The sequence below is a fragment of the Notolepis coatsorum genome (genome assembly GCF_963971535.1).
Source record: "Notolepis coatsorum genome assembly, chromosome: 7".
Classification (NCBI taxonomy): domain Eukaryota; kingdom Metazoa; phylum Chordata; class Actinopteri; order Aulopiformes; family Paralepididae; genus Notolepis; species Notolepis coatsorum.
Window position 1 is genome coordinate 89,514,601 of NC_140171.1, and position 16,050 is coordinate 89,530,650.

The window sequence follows — 16,050 nt, forward strand, 5'->3', positions numbered from 1 at the left end:
TGTGCCGGCTGTTAGCTTCGCTAGCATTAGCGTGAGCTCCGGTATTCCTGCTATTAGCGTCGTGAGCTCCGTTCCGCTCGCTGTTTGCTTCGCTAGCGTCGTTAGCCACGCTTCTATGTCTCTTTGCTTTTGGTGTTGATATGCGTGTTTCCGAGAGTAGGTTGAAACTATTTCCTGGCGGTACCGGGGGCGAGGTAATAGTAGTGTTCCTGGTTCGTTTATTTCTCCTTTTATCCTTGACGGTGGTCTTTGGTCTAGCTCCTTGCTTGTGCCAAGGAGCGTCTTTTGGGTGGTGCTGTACTGTAGCTACTAGCCCAGGCCAGGTCTCAACCATGGTATCGTTGGCTGTATTTGTAGTAGCTTCATAAATAGAGTCAATGAGTCGCTCATCTTGTTGGATTTGGTGTAGAAACCCGAGCCTCCAGCTCTACAATCATCATACTCATCTTCAAGCAGTTAGTACATTCTGTGGGAGAGCCGAGTCCCGGCATCTTCCCTTATTTCCTGTCTTTTCAGGTTAGGCTAAACTGAAGCTAAGCTAGGTACTTAGCTGGTGGTGGTGGTGGTGATGATGATGGTGGTGGTGGTGATGATGGTGGTGATGATGGTGGTGATGGTGAGTCACTTCAACCGGGGTATCCGTCGCTCTCTCCTAAGCATTGCTCTGGAGCGGTCCGTTGCTCTATTACTCACACGACCAAACCACTGTCGTCTTCCGTCTCGTTAAAACTCAAAATAACAAGGAAACCTCTGTATTCATCTTCTTTCATAAATATCCTCCTTCAGTGGCCGGCGTAGTCCTTTGTGTGTAGCTGATAAGACGGCTCGCTATTCCTCCCACGTACTCGTCCCACGTACTCGTCCTTTCGATGGAGCACTGTGGTCATAAATCTAAATAGATAAGAAAATTCACAGTTCTGGAGAAGTACCATAGGAACTGGAAGTTAACGTACAGAGTAATTAAAGTTGAAAGGGCTGTATTAAATCATTATACTAGCGATAGGCAGAAAAAATGCGGAGCGACAGTAAAAAGCAGCTTGCTTTTTACTGTCAATATCACCAACATCTGCCAAAAAACTGTCAGGAATGAATTTCTTGAACATCCTTTTATGTATTATATTGACCTTAGGGTGGTCAATTGAATAGGGGGGACACCAAGCACTTCCGGCCCCAACTTCCGGTTTGGCACCTCGCCGATCGGCCACGAGGTGGCGGTATTGAAGAGCTGGAGAGTTGAGTGGAGATTTACAGCACCAGTCATGGCTCTGTGGGTGGAATGTGAATACCATGACGAAGATATTGATCTCGATGACGTCGTAATCCGTCATTGGCAGATTAAGCATGGCAAGGAATGACGTCTGAATCCGTCATTGGCGAAAGATGGGTTAAGGGCACGTACTTGGTCCTCAATAATAGACATTAGTGGACAAACCACTAAAACAATAGGGTCTTCGTGCCATTTGGAATAGCCGTAAGTCTTTGCTAATATGCTACATGCCGTTAGCCATGTTTGGAAAACCAAACTTTTCCCTAATCCTGTCCGCAAACAAGTGAGAACGTCCCGGTCATGTAGCAAATTGTTCAGGCAAAGCTGTTGCAGTGGCTTAAACGAGGAAATATTGTGCACTTCACACGTCTCTATAATTGTTTTGTTGAAAATGTCCGCTGATAATGCCATTGTCTTGTTTTCGAGATTTACGAGCGTCTGCTTGTTTTGTTTAGCTGGGGACTATAAACAGAACTGGGGGTGCCCGGAAACGGAAAGCCTGTACTTCTGTACTTCCGATTCACACTTTAGGAGGCATAGCTTTTCCAGTCTATCTCTGAGCACAGCAGTATGTTGAGGGGTGTGGCCTCAGTTCATTGAAATGAGATGTCAGGTCAGCTTTAACACATCCTGCGCCAAAAACGTTGTACAACGTGTTTCAAATTCATGCTAATTCTGCCAACCCACGGCGTACAACGTTATTGAGATCATATTTAATTTTTTCGCCATGTTATTCATATTTCCCTCACGGAGCCTGGTCTGATGCAGTGTGAGCCGGCACAACTCTGCAAGGATTCAATACTGCCCCCTGGTGGATGATCGGCGAGTTGCCAAACCGGAAAGGGCCGAGTCGATCTCGGTGCGTCTCCGAAATGCGTCCGGCCACTCGCATATTGTTGCGGGAATGTAGACACACGTCCGTGTGTAGCGATCGCTGCCATAACGCAATAATCTATACGATTTGGCCGTGTATTATGATTATACAAACCGGAAATGGATTTAGGCGATCGCCGTCAAATAAGTGGGATCTTTTTCCTCCAGTCTCATCGTCGAACGGTAAGAGGACGCTGACGTTAATTTCAGCCTGTTTGTTTATTATTATCCATTAGGCTTGGGCGGTATGACAGTATACCAGGGTATTTAGAAATCCCGACGGTATTGAAAACCAATAGTCAAAATCACAAGATCCGTTTCAGTTTATATTACAGTGAAACAGAGTTTTAACAGTGGTTGGTTGTAGTGCACTGCACACACGCGCCAGCAGAGGGCGAGACCAGTCCTCACTATAGTGGAGCGAGCCGCAGAGCTGGTTGTCTACACACAGAAGGAGGAGGGGAAACCCCGCTTCACTGGAAATTAAATTAGAGTCGAGACACGCTTACCGTTGCTGCCTGGTGCTGCTGGCTAACTGGCTGTTCTGAGAGCTAACTGTATCACAACGGTGGTCACGCTTTACGGTAATGTTGCGACAGTGCTGTGAAAATACCGTAACGAGTGCGTGTTGTTGTGGACTGGTGGAACAAGCAAATAAACGGTAAAATGTTACGTCGCAGTCCGGTGCGTTTTTGAATACACAATACTAACGTTACTAGTACTATGGTGCTGCGGGGCTCCTGGCTACCATTCTGAGAGTTAACGTTAGTATTACTAGGATGCTGCGGGCTTCTGGCTAGTGGCTCCATTCTGAGAGCTAATGATAGTAGCACTCGGATGCTGCGGGCTAACTGGCCATCTCCGCGATTTGTTTACTTGGTAACACGGGTTGTTGCCCCCTATCCAGGGGATAGAGATCAAGGGGCTTTAGACAGAATTTCCACAACAATAGTTATAACATTTTGGGTAATTTTGCGTCAAGAAAACAGAATCCTTGCACATTTCCTATCATTCAGAGTCAGACCTAGGGACGCGGGAAGTCTGAAGGGGAGGCAATGACTGTGCAGCGCGCAATTTTTTTCCTTTTTTGTCAATATACACACTTCACCCACTAGGCTATGAGAGGCGAGACACACTCTTTTAATATATAGTGCAAATTAAGTGTTCAAATGAAGGCATCCAATAATAGATTAACCATGGTCTTACCTTAATGCAGCAAAATGCGACGTTTCGTCTTGGTAAAAATCTACACGCGCCCGGTACAGCTTCTAAATTACTTTGTTTATGCCTAAAACACCGGTCTGTATAACAGGGAACACTGCATTATCGAGACAGCGCCCCTATGAGGATCTGGCCGGTAATGCACTTTTCCTAATTCCAATAGTAGGGTAAATCTGCAGTGCCGGTGACATTGAGTAGGATATTACAATGGAATAAAAGCCAAAACAACCTTGCAGTTACAACTCCCTGCCAGGTGGGGGTGCTGCAGCCGCCGCAGCACCCCCCCCTTCCCGCGTCACTGGTCAGACCGGCATGTTTTAGAACTACCGACCGTCTCAATCGTCTTTAGGACCTGGCTGGACCCCGGCTGAGACAGACACCTTTCACATCCTGAGCCAAAGCTGACTGGGACTGTTTTATCATCATGGTTTAGCTTGTGTACCCCAGTTGGTGGTGTGAATTTTGAAAGGTTGCTTAGCAACCAGATCGTTTACAAGAAACGCAATGGAGACACAAACCCAACTATACCATACCAAACCTGGCCATGGCTATCCCCAGCCAGGCTGAATATAGCTAATGGAGACACAAACCCAACCATACCATGCTAGACCATGGCTAGCCCCAGCCAGGCTGAACATAGCTAATGGAGACATAAACCCAACCATACCATACCAGACCATGGCTAGCCCCAGCCAGGCTGAACATGGCTAATGGAGACATGGCATTAAACTGAAAGAATGAAGACAATTTCCCCCAAAAGCCTGTATTGAAAAACGTTGAATGGAGAAAAAAAAAGTCGATCGTGGAACCAAGGATCTTTATTTACAAAACGTAACGATGGCTGCAGTGGAACGTCCCCTAATGCAGGTCACATCACAAAATCAGACACGGCTCTAAAAAAGCCACTATTAAAAAAAAATGGAAAACAATAAATGAGACGGGAATTGTGACAGTAAATAAAAAGTCAAAGCTGTAGTTCCATCTCCAACTCCCTCCTTAGATCAGGTCAGCAACTGGAAAAGACAGGAAAACAACAATATGGAATCAATCAGCAAACTTAGCAGTAGCTACCTGCTTTCAAAACACTTGTTTATTTGTTTATTGCACTTTCAAACATACATTCTGGAATAAAATAAGTAAAAGAAGAACAGTTAAAATGTGCAGGAAAGGTAAAAAAAAAACCCAAGGGCTTATAAGCGACCTCCCCTCTTAAACCTATATAGGATAACTACAAAAAATACCCCCCCCCCACCCCCACATTATGCACAAACGCATGCGCATATCCCTCTCTCATACACAGATGCATACAATACAGCATTATACAACTATTATAATGTTGGAAAAATTAAAAATTAAAAAGACTTTACACAAAATGTACACATGGATACTATAGACTACAGGATCTGTAGTTCTTTTTTAAGCTTACGTTTAAATATATTTAAAGTGGAACATGTTTCTATTAGATTTTGTATATCATTCCACATCACTGCACCTTGATAAACAAATGAGAATTTGGCAACAGAGGTCCTACAGAAAGTAATGCGTAAGTCTTTATTTCTTCTTGTGAGATGTGCATGATAATGAGAATTAAACTCAAAATAATTTTGAAAAAAAATTGGCAATGATAAAGGAAGACCAATTACTTTGTACATAAGAACCCCTGTTTGATACTTGTTGACCTCAAACTGTGAGTAGTTGCAGTTGTTTAAATAATGGTTTGGTTGGGGCTAAATAAAAAGAGTTGGTTGCAATTCTTACAAAGGATTTCTGAGCTCTATGGATTGTTTGTAAGTAAGATGGGTAAGTGCTGGCCCAAATTATATTGCAGTAAGAGATGTGAGGATAAATTAAACTGTAATACAAAGTTAGTAATGTGCTCTTTTTTAATCGTTTTTTTAACCCTTTTTATAATGCCCAACGATTTTGAAACCTTCTTGCAAACAATTTCACAATGGTTCTTAAAGCAGAGTTTCTCATCGATATTGACACCTAAGAATTTCACTGATGAAACTTGTGCAAGTTCATTGTTATTGATACAAATCTTGGTTCCGTCTGACATTTTTTTTGTTCTTATTTCTAAAAATAATGAAGTTAGATTTTTTGACATTGAGTGATAGCTTGTTTAACTGAAACCAATAGGAAAAATGGATGAGTCCAGAATTTGCTTTATCAATAAGGGAATCAAAATTCTTGTCAGTGACGAAGAGATTTGTGTCATCAGCAAATAATATAGGTGACAATAAACTGGATGCATTTGCAAGATCATTCACATAAATCAAAAACAACAAGGGTCCTAGAATGGACCCTTGTGAAACACCACATTTTAGTACAGCCAGCTATGATCGATTACCATTGAAAACTACAAATTGCTCTCTGTTGTAATTCTCAACCCATTGTATAACCTGTTTTTTAAGACCATAACATGACATTTTTGATAATAAAATTGTGATTCACTGTGTCGAAAGCCTTTGATAAATCTAAGAAAATGCCTAAGGTATATTCATTTCTTTGCAGCTGTAATTTTTTCTCTAAGGTGCAAAAGAGCCATATATGTAGAGTATTTTTTTCTAAAGCCATACTGATGTTCGAACAAGATATTGTTATCATCTAGATGTTTCATGATTCTACTATATACCAGCTTTTCAAGAATTTTTGAAAAACAAGGTAGTATCGATATAGGACGATAAGTTTGAGAATACAGAGGGGTCATCAGCTTTAAACAGTGGTATAACCTTGGCAACTTTGAAGGCTTGAGGGATAGTGCCTGATTCAAGGGACATGGACAAAATGAATGATAAAGGATCAATAATTGAAGATGCAACCTTTTTGATCAAAGAGGCTGGAATTTCATCATGGCCAGGAGAAGAGTTTTTTAGGCTCATAATAATATCAAGTACTTCTGAGGTCTTTACAGGCTCAAAAGCATTTAGAGAAGCATACTCTTTACTTATAAAATCAGTTGGAGAACCATGAGCATTGCCTATATGTTTTGCAAGACATGGTCCCACATTCACAAAGAAGTTGTTAAAACTATTCGCAATTTGGGATGGCTGTTATCTTATCCGTACCATCATAGGCGGCGGATGGGCTTAAAGTCTAGGTAGGCTGTATTGGGAACGCTCCTCGCACGCAGCGCGAGAAAAATGCGACCTTTTATTTTTGGTTTCACGCAAACTGTCCAGGTTCTGATTTCATATACACACACACTACTAGGCTATACTACAGCGAGCCCCACTCATTTATATATAGTGCAAATTAAGTGTTCAAATGAAGGCATCCAATAATATATGAACCATTGTCTTACCTTAATGCAGATAAATGCGACGTTGTCTTGGTGAGAATTTAATCACAAGTTGCAATGAAGTGAACGTTTTTCGTAATTTAGATCTCATCATGCTTTGAAAACAATGTACATACAGTAGCTCTAAAAAGTTTCCACGATTTGATGAACTCGGACTCTCATCGTGTCCTCTTAGAGCTAGCCCTTGTTTGCCAAGATAAAACAACATACAGCCTCAGATGATCGCTAGTTATGCCTCTCCTCGCTTCTCTACAAAGCGATCGGCGGGCTGAAATTCAGAACACAGATGTTTGCTTTACTCTGCCTGCGGGATCAGATTCAGGATGATCATGTGAATGATGTGATTGGCCACATTATTTAACCTGAGCCTATGCGTCATAGATCATCCTGAATCTATGCGTGATTGGTTACCGCCTGTATACCTGGAATGTTAAACGCTGCCACAGATTGACACCTTCGTCGTTGTCACCTCGGCCAGCGAGCCGGCTGCAGCACAAGACACACACTAGCCAGCAGCCTGCGCATATATATTATATACATTTCAAGATTCCGAGCATAATATTCTGGGTAGGCATAGCCGCCCCTAGCCTTAATATACGCGCCGCCTATGCGTACCATCCTGAAACTCAGTTGTGGATGGAGAAGAGGAGCGTCTTATATTGAGTAATGTTTTCAGGGTGTCCCATGTCGATTTAATATTGTTTGAAGAGCTAATAAATTGGTCACTATAATAATCCTGTTGGCATTTCTAAGAAGATGATTACCGGTATGTTTATTCCTGTGTGTCTTATATGAAGCATACTTTAATAGAGTAGGACTTTGTAAATATTTTTTATATAATTTCTTTTTCTTTAGAGCAGATTTTCTAAGTTCAATGGTGAACCATGGTTTGTTAAAGTTTGCAACGTTTGTTACTGTTAATTATAAGAGGAAAACATTGGACAAAAACTAAATAGAATGGTATAAAAATTATTATAAGCTATATTTGCATTTTGCGCCTCGTAGACTGTTTCCCAGGACAATTCTGCCATCATCTCTCTGAAGTTGATCATATTTATATCATTGAACCTTCTAAATGAAGACCTCTTTGGTTTAGACATAATTGACTTATCATGGAGAATAGAAAGTTGAAAAACAGGCATATGATCGGAGATATCAGTATAAAGAATGCCGGATTTTACAACATGAGGGAATGCATTTGTAAAAATATTATCTATTAGTGTAGAAGATGTACGAGTTATTCTTGTAGGCTTGCTAATTAAAGGATAAAAGTAATTGGAAGACTATGTTTGAGAGGTCATCTATGTGGTGTTTTATTTCCTCATTTAGAAGGTCGATATTAAAATCACCTAGTAAATAACACATTTTACTCTCCTTATCAACTTGTTCCAAGATATCTAATAGCCCTACTTTGAACTTGTTGTCTGCATTAGGAGGACGATATATACAACCTACAATCATTCTTTTATTCTCATTCAGAGCAATAGATTGAACCTCTAGAAAAACAGATTCACAGTTGCAGTCATGAAACTTCACTTCAAGGTCAGATCTCTGTTTAAATTCCAGACCCTTTTGTTCAAAATAGAGAGAAACCCCACCACCTCTTCCTTCTCTACACCCATGTGTGGCTGTATAGTCGGTGATTTCAAATAGCGAGGTAATTTCCTCTGTAAGCCATGTTTCAGTTAGTGCTATAATTGAGAATACATGGTTCAGTGATGAGATAATGGTAGAAATTGTCATAGTTTTTGGGAAGACTTCTTATATTTAGATGTAGAGTAGAAAAGATGTTGGTCATATTGAAGGCTGAAATAAAGGAGTTAAAATGATTTTCAGAAAAATAATCACATGAAGATGAATCATGAACAATACCATGCGGGTCAACCTTTGTAGATACATTTCTTTTTGACAAAAATAAGTCAGGATTAAATGAATTATTATAGTCCCCGTCATCATTTTGGAGTTTCAATGAATGAAAAACATTTGATTGTTACATTATTTTTAGAGTTATTTATTTTGTCCGAGTTGGCACATGCAATAACATCCTATTTACAATAGCCAGAATAAGCTAATTTCCTCAATGCTGAGATATGCTGATCAGCGGGATAGTGTTATGTTTGCTATTGGGTTTTGCAGTCTGCAGAAGTTCAGTTCCATGTTTCTTTGTTTTACATGCAGGTTCCAAGTCATTCTTGCCTTGATACCAAAATCATGGTCTCCCCTAGGCTTGGGCGGTATAATTTTCTTCACACAGTCATACCTTGATTACCTAATACCCCGGTATACGGTATATGACAGTATGACTTTCATTTTCATCAGCGGGTGGGGGGGGGGGGAACCCGTGTTACCAAGTAAACAAATCACGGAGATGGCCAGTTCGCCCGCAGCATCCTAGTGCTAACGTTAGCTCTCAGAATGGTAGCAGTTCGCCCGCAGCATCCTAGTGCTAACGTTAAGCTCTCAGAATGGTAGCAGTTCGCCTGCAGCATCCTAGTGCTAACGTTAAGCTCTCAGAATGGTAGCAGTTCGCCTGCAGCATCCTAGTGCTAACGTTAAGCTCTCAGAATGGTAGCAGTTCGCCCGCAGCATCCTAGTGCTAACGTTAAGCTCTCAGAATGGTAGCAGTTCGCCCGCAGCATCCTAGTGCTAACGTTAAGCTCTCAGAATGGTAGCAGTTCGCCCGCAGCATCCTAGTGCTAACGTTAAGCTCTCAGAATGGTAGCAGTTCGCCCGCAGCATCCTAGTGCTAACGTTAAGCTCTCAGAATGGTAGCAGTTCGCCCGCAGCATCCTAGTGCTAACGTTAAGCTCTCAGAATGGTAGCAGTTCGCACGCAGCATCCTAGTGCTAACGTTAAGCTCTCAGAATGGTAGCAGTTCGCACGCAGCATCCTAGTGCTAATGTTAAACTCTCAGAATGGTAGCAGTTCGCCCGCAGCATCCTACACACAACAACAACACACACACTCTCGTTACCACAACGCTTTACGGTATTTTCACAGCACTGTCGCAACATTACCGTAAAGCGTGAACACCGTTGTGATCATACACAACAGTTAGCTCTCAGAATAGCCAGTTAGCCAGCAGCACCAGCAACGGTAAGCGTGTCTCATTTAAAGGCCAACTTCCACCACTGAAGCAGGGTTTCCCCTCCTCCTGTGTGTAGACAACCAGCTCTGCATGGCTCGCTCCACTAGTGAGGACTGGTCTCGCCCTCTGCTGGCGCGTGTGTGCACTACAACAAAACTCCGTTTTGACGGTATTGATTTTCAATACCATCGGGATTTCTAAATACCCTGGTATACCGTAATACCGTCATACCGCCCAAGCCTAGACTCTCCCCTTTTGTCATAATCTTTTAATGTTACTGAAAATCAAGTTTCCATTATATCTGAAAATGTGTCTTAAACATCACAAACTCTTGAAAGTCACCACATCCGACTAGAATACCATGCTGACGTGTCTGAAAAGTTGCTATTTTGTGCCTTAACACTTTTGAGTGCCAGCAACGCGTTGTCATTAGTTCATGCCGCCAGTTTGTCGTATTTTTTTTTATTGGCGATTTGAATTCATATTTCATCAATCGAGCCTCAGGTTAGTGTTGCAGACTCTGAGCTCAATTGGGAAGATACCGCCCCCTATCGTCTCTCCCTGTGTAACTGCACCCCTTTAACTGGGGGCGGGCCAGTTTCCTCATTTTACATTTCCGTCAAGCCAACTTAAGAATCCATTGTGATCGCCGGCCCGGAAAACGTGTGGATTATGTATTTACAGTACCCAACGCTGAATCAATAAACGCAATCGATATTTGGAATGGCGATCAGGAATTGGAATAATCTTTTTGGATAACATCTGATCTGAGGTAAGGAATTTATTTTACCAGTCTTAGGATAATCAGAGCTATTTTCACAGAGATATCAGCGTTTGCCCTATGCGTGTGTGCGCAATCAGGAAATGAGAGAATCGATATTTCAGCCCGCTTCTATAGCGTGCATAAGTACACATACTATCGATAATCTAGCGTTTATTTGAAAACGATTCATAAATAGGCAGAAAAATTACAACGTTTTTGTGTATGCCAGAATATTCCAGTAAATGCCGATTATCACGGAATCTTTATATTTTCCTTGAAAACGAGGGCTTTTCAAAATGCTATAAAACGGAAATGAAGCGCGGTCAGGTGGCGTAATGGAGATTGCGTTCGTCACCAAACCCCGGAGCAGCTAGATTCGACTGTTCGAATGCAGCTCACAGCTCCGGGGTTGTCACCAGCTTGGCTGGCCGTTCACACTAATACAATTGGCAGTATTAGAGGGTGGGAGAAGCTGGCGGGGTGGGTCCGGGTCGTTGTAAACAGCGACTCCTACAGTTCGGTCGGGGCGCCTGCTAAGCGCGGATAGGACTTGAGTGGGATAGTGTGATCCTTCCACACGCTACGCCCTCTCAATGAGAATCCGCGCTGCCAGGTGAAAAGAAGCGGTTGATTGGCTGGACGTGTGTCGGAGGAAGCACGTGATAGCCTCCACTCTCCCAGACCGACTGTGGGGGGTAAGTGCGCAGCGACCAGGAAGGGGATTGGGAATTGGCATAACGACTAACATTGGGATGGGAAAAAATCGGAGGAAAATGAAAAAAAAAAAAAAAAAAAAAAAAAAAAAACGGAAATGAAGCGATTAAAAAACAATCCGGTTCGACAATGTTGACTGCAAATAAGTCATTGATAAACGACGGGCAGATTAGACACATAGCCATAATTTAAGACGGAGATTATGCGTTCACAACGCTATCATTTAGGTGGGTGGTGGCATTCAACCACGTTTTACCATGTTAACCAGTGGCACTGGAAGTGTTAATACGGACAGTGTCTAAAAAGGAATTCTTCCTCAGATATTGTATTATATCACAATGGCAAAACCTTTCAGAAAACAAGTTGACACCTCAGACATTAGCCTGGTATTCTAGTGAAATGTATAGACTTTCTTCGGTTTATGTGGCGTTTAAGACACAGCTTTCAGATACACTGGAAGCCAACGGCAGTGGAAAATCAACAGGAAAATTTTGAAAAAATGTCAGTAACAATTAGGGGTGCACGATATTGATTTTTTGACACCGATAACTTTATGCTCCTCAAGCCGATACCGATATTTATTGTATTATAATATTTTTTTTAACTGTATATATATATATATATATATATATTTTTATCATTTTTTTTTTTTTTTTTTTTTTAGTATTTATAAGCTCCGACGTCATCGGTACTGCTATCGGTACTCGAGAAATTATGGAGTTTTTTTTTGAGGAATTTAAACGTCGCAAACTAATCTTGTTGGCCGTTGTCTATTATCTCTCCTGCCTCTGTCTCTGCCTGCGAGCGGGCTCCCTCCCACACACACACACTCACTCACACACACACTCACTCACACGGGTGCTGCGCTGCCGACTCAGTACAGACAGCTCTGCTCTCATAATGGCGGAGAGAACGAAATGTTCAAAAGTCTGGGTCTATTTTACTAAAGTCGATGCTGACAATGCTCGTTGCCACAAGTGCAACAAGACATTTGCCAGTAATGTATAAGCGCTGGTACTTGTCAATGTGGCTGGCGGGGAGATAACGTTAGCTCCGAGTAGAGTAATGGCTGACAATCCGGAGGTAAATAAACGAACGAGAGCTTCTGATTGGTGGTAAGAAGAAGAGGTGGGTGCAAGCCGTGGGACGTAATTGGCAGATCGACAGTCTGTCTCCGAATGTAACGTGACTACGTCACAGCCAAGAAAGGGAGCGCTCGATTTGTGAAAAACTCCCTGTTCCTAAACCACACGCTATCAGTTTTACCACAGTACTGGCAAAACGGGAGGAGGCTATAATAAAAACAAGCGCCCTTCATCCAAATCCACCCACACCGGATTTCTTTGAACCAAAAAATGTATTATTTGTTATCGGAGCTATCAATAACGTTATCGAGTTTATCGGGATGACGTCATAATTGCTGATATCGGCCCGATAATTATCGGCCCGATAATTATCGTGCATCCCTAGTAACAATAGAAGATTATGAAACCCTTGGTTTTTGTATCAAGGCAAGAATGACTTGGAACCCACATGTCAAAAAGGGCATTAGATAGCATCCAGTATTTATGTGCAAGTAAACACAGTTGTGGTGGAAGGCCGTCTGGTTCTTCCCTCAAATACACGTTTCCCATTGTCTACCATTCCCCCTCACACCTACCCCCTCCCCTTTCTCACTCTCACCTGGGGAGACCAGACCACACCCCTCCTAACTCACCCCTCCTCTACTTCCCCAACCCAAGCAACACCTTTGTCCCGGAGACAACCCCTCTCCTCTCCACTCGTGCAACCTGGGCCTATAAAGACCTACATTTTACAGGATTCTCGAGCTCGTTGGAGGGATACTAGGCCTGGTCACTCCTGGAGTCATGCAGCAATAACTCTCGACCTATTTGTACTTGATACTCTGAGCTAAATAAACCTGTGTTCTACATCTGACTGAGGGTGCGGTTACACCTTTCGTTTCATCTTCGTATTGTTGTCATATGCGTTTCGCCGCGACGTCGTGCGCCTCGAGTCACACTTTCGTTTTTTTTCCGTTTTTGTCACCCGAGCACACTGATGTAGTACACTGCCAAAGCAGTAGGTGGCAGTAGGTGGCAAACATGAAGGCAATTTCAACCAATCAGAACTTGAATGTGCCTGCAAAGCAAATGTCAACAAGGCGGCCACCATCTTTTGCCTAGTTACCCAATGCAGCAATTCTTTTTCAGCAAAGCCTAATAAAAGTGCAATAAACAAAACGGATACATTCACTGTGTGTTCTGCCTGTCATTTGTTGATGAAACAAAACTAACATCAACACAAGTGACCACCAAGAGCGGATAGTTTAGTCTAAAAAAAGATCGGTAGCATTGTTAGCTGCATGCTAACGTCAATGGAGTATGCCATTATAACAATATAGCATTGTGGCTAGAAGCTAACGTTAGCTCACGCTACTTAGCCAGCACCAAAACTGATGATATCGCGAGCTATCAGTAGTTAGATAACATTAGAGACAACGCTGTGTGTATTAAACAAAGGTGAATAGATGACTGGGCCATTTTGTTTAATGCTTGTTAAGTTGAAAGAGGAGCTCTGAGCTAACAGGGTCTGAATCCTGATAGCTCACGTTAGCCAGCTGCTCATGCAATCGGTAATGCTAGCAGAATGAATGGATGTAAACTTTATTTAACATATTGCATATGGGTACAATACAATACGGCTCAATACAAACAATTGTTAAGGGAATGCAGACTGTTGTAGCTTGGACTGGGGTCCTTATAACAATAACTTGACAACACATGGTAGCTGAAGCTATTTGGGACACGGAGCTATGTCCCAAACACACACACTGTTGTCACCGGAAGGGCACGCAGATGGTATCTACTGCGCATGGGCGTTTTCGCAACAACGGCTCCGTGCTGACTACACGCTGTTGTCGACGCGTTTTTTTGCGTTTCTCCAAAACGCAAACACAATTTTGCGTTTCAGCCGTATCCACAAAAAAACGCCAAAAAACGCATTTCTGTGTAATAGGGACATGAAACGTATTCAAAAACGTATAAAAAAAACTCCAGGAATACACTAGTCTAACCATGGCCTGAGGCTGCGGTTAGACTGAGTTTCGATTTCAGATGAGTTTCGCTTTTCCAGGTCGCAACGTAGCCGGTAGGCGAGTCACACTTTCGTTTTGTCACCTGAGCACAGTGATGTAGTACACTGCCAAAGCAGTAGGTGGCGAACATGAAGGCAATTTTCAACCAATCAGAACTTGAATGTGCCAATCAGTGATGCCAGTAACGCGTTACTAAATAACGCGTTATTGTAATCTGATTACTTTTCCCCGAAAATAGTAATCTAACGCGTTAATCTTTAAAAGCCAGTAATCTGATTGCAGTTACTTGTCCAAGTGGCTGTGCGTTACTATTTTGTTACTATCTCATCATAAATTCATAATGCAGGCGGAATGCAGTATTTTATTTCGTTTGACAGTCAAAAATACATTTTGAGCTGTTTTTCTTATTTGGGAGTGACATCGTGTGGCAGTGAAAGGGTTACACAAGAATGTGTCCCGCGGCGTGACTGGACCCTCTGTCTGTGAGTGACTCTGCTTTGGTCCAATCACATTCCCCATCCACAGTCTGCGAATCAGAGGCAGAGTAGGACGGGTCTTCACAGCACGTCATGTGACATATGCGCCAATCGTGTGACAACAGGGCTCCGTAGTTACAGCCTCGTCTGCAGGGAGAATTCCACCCTAAAAGTGAAACCGCAAGACGACTTTTGCGGTTTCTGTTCAGACTTCCATCCCAAAACGCTCGTCTAAACGTAGCCTCAGTCACTACTTCACGCTAAAAACAGCACATCCAATTGCATTGAAAGCATCTGGAATCACAACACTAGCCGACACTTCGACTAGGTACAGGAGGACTCTGAGGTCCACCAGCCAAACAGAAAAAGAGAGAGATTGTTTCTTTCCCTTTTGATTAATGTATATTTGATGGTGGCAGAGCAAAAGCTCTTATTTGCCAGATTTACAGTTAATTTACATGTTAAAGAGAGACTGATTGTATGTTTATAGAGACATTTATAAAAACAATTTAATAGTTACAGTTGATATAATTGAATAGTTCAGCCTGCATTTGTTAGATGTGATACACTGGTTTTGTAAAACCACTGGCTGGCTGCTCTAATGCTGTGAGCATCATAGACTGTTGCTTTACCATACTTGATGGTACAGAAGCTGAAGCACTAGTTTAACAATTTACGTTATGTGCAGAGAAACAAGTTAAAAACAATTTATGCACTTTCAATAAAGCGTTTAAAAAAAAAATGTTGGGGGAACGACGACGACTTCGTAACCTAGTTACTTTCAAAGTAACTAAGTTACTCTGATAATCAAGTAATCAGTAAAGTAACTTAGATTACTTTTTAAAGGAGTAATCAGTAATCAGTAATCAGATTACTTTTACAAGTAATCTGTGGCATCACTGGTGCCAATACACTTCCTGCAAAAAAATTTCAACACGCCGCCATCTTTAAATGCCTCCGGCTATTTAGCCAATGCAGCACTTTTTTTTCAGCAAAGAACGTGCAATAAACAAAACGGATACATTCACTGTGTGTTCTGCCTCTCATTTGTTGATGAAACAAAACTAACATCAACACAAGTGACCACCAAGAGCGGATAGTCTAGTCTCAAAAAGGATCGGCGATGTTGTTAGCTACATTGTTAGCTATGCCAACAATATGCCAGTATAACAGTATAGCATTGTGGCTAGAAGCTAACGCTAGCTCACGTTAACCAGCCAGCACCAAACTGATGATATCGGGAGCTATCA

The 16,050-nt window shown here is 42.1% G+C and overlaps 1 protein-coding gene across 1 annotated transcript in view; it reads right to left on the minus strand.

Annotated features, from left to right (window-relative positions):
• Window positions 1-4,164: 4,164 nt before the first annotated feature.
• Window positions 4,165-16,050, minus strand: part of eif4a3 (eukaryotic translation initiation factor 4A3) — an 84,540-nt gene continuing 72,654 nt past the window's right edge. The window contains exon 12 of the mRNA XM_084318942.1: window positions 4,165-4,374. Within this exon, the coding sequence (XP_084175068.1) occupies window positions 4,358-4,374 (17 nt within the window). The 3' untranslated portion in view covers window positions 4,165-4,357. The remainder of the gene's footprint in view (window positions 4,375-16,050) is intronic.